This window comes from Pelodiscus sinensis, chromosome 2 (genome assembly GCF_052426305.1).
Source record: "Pelodiscus sinensis isolate ZL-2025 chromosome 2, ASM5242630v1, whole genome shotgun sequence".
NCBI lineage: Eukaryota > Metazoa > Chordata > Testudines > Trionychidae > Pelodiscus > Pelodiscus sinensis.
In genome coordinates, this window is record NC_143053.1 from 192,286,457 (window position 1) to 192,297,877 (window position 11,421).

Consider the following 11,421-nt stretch of genomic DNA (forward strand, 5'->3'; position numbering starts at 1 on the left):
TATGTAAACTGTTATATGGTTATTTACTATTGTAATTGTTAGATTTAATATTGTAACTGTTTGATATCTATTCACTACTCAGAAATAAATCACTTTCATTGTTAAGCTGGTTGCTTCTCTCTCTTTCTTTCTCTTTTGCTCACTCTTCCTTAAGGGGTGTTGTTTTGGCTTCCCCATTTGCTCTGCAACAATGCTTCTTGTACCCAAGCAAAAGATCCCTGTAGTGCTCAAAATCCTGTGGGGTTTGCTCATCGTGTGGTTTACCAGTGAATGATTGTGGTGTGAAAGTGGGGATGGGGGTGCTGAACCTGGGGGCTTATGAGGATGGCAGCTTAAAGTGCTATTTAATCCAGCCCACGGAGTCCAAAGGCACATGAGGGTGCAGTGTGGCATTGTTGTGAAACCCAGCCAGCTGAGTCCAGGGACATATGAGGGGGTCAGCTTGTGAGTGCTGAGTACCCAGTCCTCTCAGACGTGCTCTGATTAGTGGGTGTGAGTGTCTGTGTGTGTTGCCAAGGTGGTAAGAACCCCACCCTGAGGAACCTAGTTCCTGCAGGAGAGCTCCAGTGGGAGGGGGAATTGGCAGCAGGGAGAACTCAGCTCCATAGGAGACCCCAAGTAAGCACCAACAGCACACTGATAGAACTGTTAACCTTCCCCCAATCCCATAAGGGTAACCCTGATAAATGAGCATACCCCAGAGTATTGGGCAAATCTGGTAACACCACGAGTATTTGTGCAAGAACACTGACGTTCTACTGTGTGAAATCGGTGCTTCTTGCGCAAATACTCTGATGCTCCCGCTCAGGGATAACTGTTCTTGCGCAAGAGGCCAGTGTAGACAGGTAACATCAATTTCTTGAGCAAGGAAGCCCGATGGCTAAAATGGCCTTCAGAGCTTTCTTGTGCAAGAGAGCATCTACACTATGCTTTTGCGCAAAAGCAAATCTTTTGCGCAAAGGCACATGCCAGGATAGACGCTCTCTTACTCAAATACTCTAGCGCAAAAACGTTTGCATTTAGAGTGTTTGCGCTAAATCTTGCCAGTCTAGACTTAGCCTAAGTGTGTACAGGGACCAGACAGGTAGAGGCACCGCAATTTTATATTCCTTTTGAGGTAAGGGACAGCAGCAAAAGAGGTGGATAGGGGATTCCCAACTGTCCAACATCACCACTGGGGTTCTCAGGATCTCCTTTTATGTTAAAAGCCATCAGGCACCCAGGCATACAGGTGAACATGGCCTGCTCCCAAGTAACCCAGGGAGGAAAGAGGGGGTTACATCACATCAGTGGAAGCACTGATCTTAAAAGCACAAATCCTGTATTTTAAAAACAATTAGGCCTTATTCATTGGTTTACAGTCTAAGGAGGCTAATGGCTACTTGCAATAAAATTTGACTCTATCCAGGTACTTATATCACACTAATAGCCATTTCTGGGCATCTTAAATGCCTTATCAGTGACAAATATCAAAGTATCATTCTGCTACTAGAACCACAAAAGAAGCTCACCAAAACAGGGGTGAGAAAGGAGAGGAAAAAGGAAAACTAGAAATACAAGTCAACACAGAATGCTGACAGAAGAAACACACTGAAATAAAATGATCATATGACTGCAACGTTTGCAATTAACCACCAAAAACTAATTAAAACCATCTTGATAATGTTAAATCAGCTAACAAAACTAAGGATAAATACAATGAAGCACAAAAGCCTCACATTTCTCTCAAAAAAACAAGCCATTTTTTAGAAGCATTAAGTTGCCAAGGTAGCACCCTACAGAGAATATATATTATAGAACATCTTGAAGCACTCTTCACATGTAACTGAACATTTCCGTCTATTGATTTATATAAAAGCTAACATTGCGGAAGTGATCTTTATAAGCAGAATTACTTTGAGTCAAATTTATAACACAGCAAGAAAACTCATATTATAATTCTTTAGCTCTTAATTCTAATCTGAGATGCATGGAGTAATTACTCAGGATAAGGTATCTAAAAAAAGATTGCTACAACACACTTCATGCGCAAATAGATTTTTCAAGTGTGACAATGCATGGCTTCCAAATTGAGATCAGAATGAAGCCTGAAGTCTGTAGACTATAATTTAGCACTTGGAATAAAACTAAGCTCCGGAGTTGTATTAGGCTCCCAGCACTGTCTAATAACTATAATGTATGTAAAAGAGGAATGTATTTTACATTGTCCTTCTAATTTCAATTGAGTTGATTCCTGAATTTGAGTGTTATTAAAAACAATTCCTGGATGAAATTCTGTCCTCCATGATTGGGATTTTATAGCAACAGCTGGATTCAGAGGGGTTACATGTATGCAACAGAAAGCAGAAACTGGCTCTGCAAAGTATTTGTTCAGTCTTCTTCATAAACTGGTAAAAAAAATCACTATTATTTTTTAAGCTGTTAACATTTCAAGTGAACGGGTATACCTCTAATCCTGCAAGAAGTCCAATTAAGCTGTGTTTACAGAAACACCCTCTAAAGGTGTTTGTCTTAATAACACATATTGAGAGGTAAATATCTTTCAAGGGTTTTTTCCCCCCTAAGTTACTCCTTGCAAATGGTAAATACAAAGGCAACAAAACCCATTAGGGATTTACTTTCTTCCCCTTACTCTTAAAAGCTTTCCAACTGATTTTCACAAATGTTTCAAACTAACAACAACTTGTATATTATATTCAGCCTAAAAGGTAGAGTTTCAAGCCTCTGAAAATAGGGTTTGGATATAAAAGTAGAAATAACTTTAACTGAAGTGACTCTGCAGTTACCAATGTTGATAAGTGTAACAAAAATAAATCTTACTACTTTACAGAAACATTAAACTCTAAGCACAATATATTTCAACATACTCAAACACTTTTAAGGAGCATAGTTCTTGGAAAACACATTTCAACTTTGAGATTCATAATTTTCCTGATATTATGATACATGTAAAACTGCTACTTCACACTCTCATCGGCAATCATATCTGACAGCAATTGGAATAATTAATTTTAGGAGAACTCACAAGTAGATATGATAAAATTATTTAAACCTTTTAAAATTTAATCACTGATAAATGCATGTTGATAAAAACTCTAAGATTTGAAGTCATAAAATTAAGATTAATAGCCCAGCTTCTGACACATCATTGATTTCTGAATAGTGGTGTCCACAGGCCCAAATCAGAATCATGGTTTCATTGAGGTACGCACTGTACCCTATTCTAAAGGGTCCACAAGATGCAATAAATAAGTTTAACAATAGGAGGTGGTATTTGAGCCTGAACAATGTTAGGAACAATAGCAACTACAAGACCAGGTGTTTGCACAATTTTATAATTCTAAGTTATTGACAGTCATTTTTCCCTCTTTAGTTTAAAACATAAGAGTTAGATATTAGTAATCCCCACTGATCCTCTGCCAACTAATAATGGTAGATAATCTTTTGTAAGCATCATGGTAGAAGTGAACCTTGAGGAAGGATTTGAAAGGCAGGGGAGGGAAGAGTACACAGACTCCACAGACTACATAAAGGAAGATTATCCTTGAATAAGATGAAAGCACGAAGACACACTGAGGAGAAATAACAAAATGATTGATCAAGGCTGGCATCACTGGCAGGATGGAGAGTGGATATGTAGGGAGATTTGAGTAATTTATATGTACCAGCCTCACAGATCTAAGTAAAAAAATAAAGATAAAATGTCTGAATTAAAACATGTACACACTAGTATTGCAACCTTAAGCTTCACACCATATTTACAGGAAACTACAAACGTATGGAACGAGCCTCCTCTCCTTTATACTAGTTTTACAATAGTAACTCCTAATTCTGACTGGTATAATTTAGTGAAGAATCAGGATACTGAACAAGTTAGGTGTGCATAACTGGGTTCTATATAAACTCTTAACTTTTATTTGGGTTTCCTTTAATACGTTTTGAACATTGATGCCTAAATTAATGCTGATGCAATAGGGCTACTCTGTTAATGCAGTCTTCCTCTACCCAGTCCAGCCATATCAGCCACACAGTGAATGAGGTGACAAGAGTAGCTGTTTAAGTGACCCCATTCTCCAAATGTGCCGTTCCTCTCAGAATGGGGGAAGGGGGGGGGGGGTTGGCAGACAATATTAAGACATACTACAGTTTAATGTAATGAAATAAACACACTGGTTTGTTCCATCATTTCTGACTTGATCATCTGGGACAAGGAAATGTAGTACTTTTGTAGAGATAGGTATTACAGCAGTCTCCTAGCATGATGAATTACTGACTTGTCTGAAATGTTTATGATTAATTATCTCTAAGTTACACTGACATGTTTCTCTCACACACTTTAAGAATACAAAACCATCCGAGTAACACTCAGAATAAAAGTGTCAGTTTCTATCATGCAAGCTAATATTAAAACCATGTGAAAACAAAATCAGACTGTAAAAACCAAAAGAGCAAACAAGTCACATTATGACCCCACTCAAAGAACTTATGTACAGATTCAATCATACTGGAATAATCATTAAGAAAATGAATTAGGCTGATGCTCATCCCCCAAAAAACGAACAAAAACAAAAAACTACAATGAGCAGAGTACCTTTTAGCACTAGTTGATAGTTTAGCAGCTGTTTTGCTAGAGATCTTGCCCTCCTTTTTCTTGGGTTGAACCTGCTCCCTTTCTTGCTCTTGCTGAACTCCCTCACGTTGATCTCCATCAGAGCTGCCTCCACTAGTGCTTGGGCTATCATCAACTCTTTGCCCTTCAGTGGACATTTTAGACTCCAAGCTAAAGGAGACAAAAGCAAGTAAGGAGTCTTCTTGAAAGTGCCTGATAACATAGTATTGTTACTAAACTTTTTATAAAGATAGTGATCGACAAGACAAAGAAATCACTTGCATAATATAGTACTCTATTCTGCAGTATTGAAGAATCTAGCTATAAATACCTATAAAGTAACTAAAAGATGACCATTTTACATAAACTACAAAAATACACATCAAAATATGAAAAAAATCTTTACATAAGAGATCTAAAATCAGAAAAAATAAATATCCTTCTGGGTAAGTGGAAAATCATCAGAATGATAACAATCTAATACTAACGGAATGGAGAGATCACGGGATTGGTGATGGGATGAAGGGTCTGTCACTTCTAGGATATCGATTCAAATCAGGCCCCTTGTTAGCAATGGCAGTCATTACTATTTTAAAACTACTCGTTAGTCCAGACTCCTTACATGTGGGCTAACGCCAACCCTAATAGATGGGTTTTCAGTCTAGAATTCACATTTTCACCGGTTGATGGAGAAAGTTCAATTTCTATGTCCTTTTTAAGCCTTACCTATCTTTTATAGCTAGACATAATATTCCAGCACAAGGGTTTAAGCACACCAGTGGGGAAACATAAGGAAATCTGTACTGCTGAAGCCAGTTTTGTGAGCAGAGGATATCAGACTATAAAACTGTCAACAAACATTAGTTCCAGAGAAATCTAACTTTATCTTGACATATTTCATATGACTAGTTCTCAAGTAACATTTAGCTATATTCTTTTCTTCTGTCACTTCAATCATTGAATTTCTTCAACTATAGGCTGTTTAAATTAACATGGTTATGATCATTATGACTTCTCCAACTCTTGTAAATTAAGTTTTTTCTTGGGCATTAGATCTAAGATTGCCAGATGCAAAAGCAACAATTGATAAATGAATTTACCAGAAACCTGAAGCAACAATAGAAGGCCCTTTCTTACCTCTAACACCACTATGTTCTCTTTTAGATATGTTATTAAAGGACAACTTTAATAGTACACAAAGCCAACTTTTGTTCAGTCATGTGGGTTGTGCAGATGTAACTCAGTGGAAGTGTACAGATGTAATTAACATCAGAGTCTGACCTACAGTGTACAATGAGATTTGAATTCAATATGGTTCACAGACTAAAACTTTATTGCGTTTATTCTTTTAGCTATATACAGAAACAATATGCACAATAGCAGTTACAGAAGACAGTACATCTCAATTGAGATATTCTGCAATAGTCTCTCCAAGGCTTGAAACAGGATTCCACAGTCTGACTCAAACAGCAGTTCTCAAACTGAGTCAGGACACAAAAGTGGGTCGGAACCCCACTAAGAGGGGTCATGAGAGTTGGCTTTAGACTTACAGAGGCTAAAACGTGAGCCAAAACCAACCACACAGGGCAAAAGGAAGAGAATGTTAACCCTGGAACTGGGGCTTGTGTTCTGTGCTCCCCCGCCACCCTGGGTTAATGCCCTCTGGCTCTGGTTCCCCAACTTGGGCCAGTGGGGTTCAGGCAGGTTTAGGTGTCAGTCCCCCATCCTGGGATTGTGTAATATTTTTTGTTGCCAGAACGGAGTTGCAAGAATGGAGTTGCAGTGCAATGAAGTTTGAGAACCCCCATCTAAAAGTGTAAAATTTATAATAGTTTGCTCTAACTGACTAAAACCATGTTGTTCAACCAGTTCTGAAGCAGTAGCCACATTCAACCAGCAAAATAGCCATATGTGGCTAGTGTGTTGGACACAATGAGACTAAAAGTTTATCAACAGTTTGTAACTGAACGTTAAGATGTAAATCATCTATCCAGACAGTATCACCAACATGGATATGGTAGAGGGCAAAGGAAGGAAGAAAAAGCTTCAGACACACCAAGGTGGTATCGGTATGTGTGATGGACGGGGCATTGGGGGGGAGGGACAGGAGAAGAGGACTAAAGCAAACAAATAAAGGGCCAAAAATTGTTATAGTTACATCCTGAAAAGAGTTTTCTGCAGTTAGGAGCATTACTAAAATCTTAAAATTTATCAAACAGTATAGACTTTCCTTATTATTTGTATCAATAAATCGTAACTCATATTAATTAAATCCCTCTAGATAATTTATATGACTATCAAAGCAATGAGGTTTAGAGGGGTGGGGTTCAGAATACTTAAAGAAAACAGTTGATGGATACTAGAACAGATTAGCTTTAATCATATTTTGTTTTGATTAAGAATATAGTTACATTGCACAGACTTAGTGATGCATTTAAGAATTGAAAATAATGCTTTAACTTCAACCGTTAAACAATTGTTATTTCCTTTTTTCCCCCCCTACAGCAGACACTATTTTCCATTTTTTACATTTTAAATAGATTAATCTTTAGGCATCTACATTTCAGCTGTAAAATCTAAATGGAAAAAAATAAAACTTTAAGAGATAAACAAAAGCTACTACACACCCACACACACACACACACACAGTTTCAAGACTGAGTTACAATTACTAAACGAAACAAGGTAGGTGAGGTATCTTTTATTGGACCATCTTCTCTTGGTGAGAAACAAGCTAAAAGATTACCTCTCCCATCTTGTGTCTCTAATATCCTGGAACCAACGCTGATACAGCTACACTTCATATAATTATTAAATGCACATTTTGACTTTGCAGCTAGCTATATAGCTATATTTTCCTATGTATAAAAATAAAGCAATATTTCCTTAAAATGCTTGAGAGAGTCTTTATTTGCTCTTCTCTTCAAGTTCGGATATTGATCTGTCATTTACATTTAATTTTATGAGAGGATTACCCACACCGTATACATATTTACAACTGTTGGCCAAAAAAAGCAACATTTTTTAATGAAGCCTATTTCCACAGAAAGTCAGCTGTGGCTAATCCTGCTATAAATATTGCTATTATCCAAGAACTACTGTACTATTTTATGAGTTCAGGTTACTACCCAACAGATATATGCAGAAATAGTACCCCATAATGTATCATTACAGCTTTTACAACAGGAAAATGTTTAAATCTGTCATTTAATGTCTAGCTATTTCTCATTTCCCTCTCCGATGCAAATATTTTCTATACCTTCCCTTTTATTTTCTCTAAATAAAAAAAAAAAAAATCAAGATATATTTTACTTAAGATTTAAAAGCTACATTTAACCTCAATAAAAGGATATTTAAAAGGGTCTGTGAGGTCAAACCTTCAAATATGTGGCCAAAATAAGAAACACAACAAACAAGAGTGGAAAAATCAACATGGGGAATGACACTGTGGGAAAACATTTCAATGCAATTACGCAAAACACATAAAATATTTTTTGAAGCCAAGTATCCCCAAGACACAATTCAGTGCAAACAGAAAAGCAAAAGACTATGTGCTATTCTCTGAATTGCTAAATTATGCCACATTCAGAATTTAAACCCTCTGCTGCCCTTGTATTGTGAGAGCTGGATGGAGGGAACAGAAGGAGGATTACAAGTATTACCCTAAAGAATCATGATGTATTTAAACACCTTGATATTAAACCCGATCTGTAAATTTTGAAACCAAACATGTTCAAGACAACTTACTTATTTCATTTACCCAATCAACCCGCCATCAAAAAACAACAGCTGCAGCCAGGGAAAAAAAGATTCCAGCAATGTGCAGATAGGTCCTGAGGGCAAGAGAGCCAGGGATGATGCCTCTCTTAAATTGACTTGATTTCTTAGAACCAAAAGGACAAATGCAACTTTTCTTCTGGGTCCATGGAAAGCAGTAGCAGGAGCAGCTACCTCGCTCCATCTTAATTAGAAACCATTAAGGGCACACAAAAAAAATCTTAACATTACAGGAGAAAAAGCAGGAAGAGTCCAATTCATAGCCAACCCCAGGCCAGGGTCTATGTTTGAGGGACCAAAAAATAAAATGCTGCTGCTGCTGCAGCTCCAGACCAACACACACACACACCCTTCTCCTGTTTTCCTGCTGCCTGGAGTGGGAGGGAGAGGCACATGTCATAGAGACTCAACATAATTAAGCAGTACAAAAAGATAGCAGGGGACTGAAATGGGCATTTTTCAAAATGACATTTATCCTGCACTTTCCAGATCCTTTCTTCCTCCACACAAAGTAATACAGAGAAAGTGGAAAGAGAGGATGGAAGAGAAAGGATATGGGGCAGAGGCATTAGGGTGAGAAGTAGTGGACAGCAGATAATAGCAGGAGAAGAATTTGTAAGGAAAGCATAGAGGTCATGTAAGGAAGAAATGGGGGTTGGGCAAGATGAGCTACGGGATTAGTTTGCTCTTGTCACCATGAGTGGAGTGGTTTATCCATCTCTGCTGTAGAAGAGGTAGTTGCATAAGGTAGAATTCCTTACTGGTATTTGCTAATTCCCATCCTTATGTATTTCTGGAAGGGGGATTTCTCCCCATCCCTCTCCTTGAGGGGATGTTTATATCAGTGAGAACAGAGATAAGGGATTTATGGGGGAATGGAATTATTTGACCCATATACATGTCTGTGCATGAGTGCAGAGAAAGGATAAGGGGCGTTTAAGAACAAGGTCCTAAGGAGCAGGAAGGGTATTTCTAGGGGACAGAAGGACAATGCAGAGAAGAACAAAAGGTAAAGAATTACTGGTGATGATACAAGGATGGTTAGAGGCAAAAGAAGGTGGTCTTTACCTGTGTGGGGGAGTACTGTAGGGGATAGTGAAGGAGGGATTGCTGGAGGATGCAATTAGTATTGTAGGAAAACTGAGAGAAGGCATTGCTAGGACCCTGGGTGAGGAACAGAGGCAGGAAGGATGTGGGGTACCAAAGGGAAGAGGGGCAAATTGATGGGGCTAGGCAGGGAGACATGGTGAGCGTATGGGGGCAGGGAGATGGATGGGGCTGTTGCAGTGAGATGTGGTGGGGTGTCAAAGGGTGGGGGATGTGGTAGCAATGACACAGGACACGAATGTTCTGGGGAGCTGTGGGACGGAAGTAGCTGGGGAAAGAGATGTGGGACAGGCAGTGTTAGCTGGAGAATACAGGAATGGGCAGATGGTGAGGCAGAGGACATAGTAAGTATAAGAGAACAGAGACTGATGGAGCTAGGGTGGGAAGCACATAGGAATTGGTGGGACTATGTTTTGGGGAGGATGGATGAAGGGGCAGGGGGTTAAGGCTATGGCGGAAGAATGGGATAAGGTGGGCTATGGAAGGAGGATGGAGAGGACAGAGGAGCAGGGGACGTGGTCAGGGGACAAGTGATGCTGGAGCAGCCAGAGGGATGGGGAGGAAGAGGAATGGGGCAGGTGGTGCTGGTAGGGGGCAGAGGAACAGGGCAGGGGGGAGCTAGAGGCATGGGGGAGGGGAGGGAGGGCCGAGCGAGGAAAGTAGAAGAGTGGAGCAGGGAGGCAGAGGGATGTGGGGGTGGCGGCCAAGGGGAGAGGAATGGGGCAGGCGGCTGGGAGGGGCAGGTGAATGCGGGAGAGGGGGGAGGGGAGGGGGCAGGTGCTGATGCGGGAGGGGGCAGGCGGGCACCGGGGTTGGGCGGGGCGGGCGGGGGGGAGGGGGTGGGGCAGGAGGGCGCTGCGGGGGGCAAGCAGCGGGAGGGACAGAGGCGGGGAGCGTTACCTGCGGGCGGGCTCAGGGCTGGGGCTGACGCCGGCTCAGGCTGCGGGCGGGCGGCCCGGCTGGGGCCAGGCGAAGGGTGGGGGCTGCGCGCTGCCCCCTCGGCTACTGCTGCCGCCGCCGCTGCCCGGAGAGAAGTGAAGCTGCCGCCGCGCGCACCCGACAGCGCCGCGCGCGCGCGCGCTCCCGACAGCCAATGAGCCGGGAGCTCGCGGGGTTCGGGGGGCGGGGCGGGCTCGCGCACGGGGGGAGGAGAAAAAAAATGACAAGCGGCCTGGCGCGGGGGCGCAGCGGTCTGGCGGGAGCGCGCGTTAAAGGGACACGCCGGCGGGCACGCTGGGATGAGACCATTGACTCGGGTCCAAGAGGATCCCGGGAGTGGGGGGATGGGAATTGGTGGGGTCGGTGGGGGGGGGGTGGGGGGGGGAGCCGGGTGCCAGGGCAGGTGGGGTAGGTGGGGGGGGGAGCCGGGTGCCAGGGCAGGTGGGGTAGGTGGGGGGGGGAGCCGGGTGCCAGGGCAGGTGGGGTAGGTGGGGGGGGGAGCCGGGTGCCAGGGCAGGTGGGGTAGGTGGGGGGGGGGGAGCTGGGTGCCAGGGCAGGTGGGGTAGGGGGGGGGGGGAGCCGGGTGCCATGGCAGGTGGGGTAGGTGGGGGGGGGGGAGCTGGGTGCCAGGGCAGGTGGGGTAGGTGGGGGGGGGAGCCGGGTGCCAGGGCAGGTGGGGTAGGTGGGGGGGGGAGCCGGGTGCCAGGGCAGGTGGGGTAGGTGGGGGGGGGGGAGCCGGGTGCCAGGGCAGGTGGGGTAGGTGGGGGGGGGAGCTGGGTGCCTTGGCAGGTGTGTTGGGGAGAGCTGGGTGCTCAGCCAGGTGGGTTGGGTGGGGGGGGGGGAGCTGTGTGCCAGCCACGTGGGTTAGGTGGGGGGGAGGGGGAGCTGGTGCCTGAGCACGTGGGTTAGGTGGGGGGGCTGGTGCCAAGGCTTGTGGGTTAGGTGTGGGGAGGAACTGGGTGCCAGGGCAGGTGGGTTAGGTGTGGGGG

At 43.2% G+C, this 11,421-nt stretch overlaps 1 protein-coding gene across 2 annotated transcripts in view; it reads right to left on the bottom strand.

The window, feature by feature from the left end:
• The window catches only part of LOC102450669 (ubiquitin-conjugating enzyme E2 E2), a 295,792-nt gene extending 285,221 nt beyond the window's left edge, over positions 1 to 10,571 (bottom strand). Inside the window, exons 1-2 of one of the 2 annotated variants that reach the window (XM_075922064.2) lie at positions 10,394 to 10,571; positions 4,592 to 4,780 (exon numbers count right to left, since the gene is read on the bottom strand). In XM_075922064.2, the coding sequence (XP_075778179.1) occupies positions 4,592 to 4,767 (176 nt within the window). In that variant the 5' untranslated portion in view covers positions 4,768 to 4,780; positions 10,394 to 10,571. The remainder of the gene's footprint in view (positions 1 to 4,591; positions 4,781 to 10,393) is intronic. The other variant, XM_075922063.2, reaches the window with a different exon arrangement.
• Between the last annotated feature and the right edge of the window lie 850 nt (positions 10,572 to 11,421).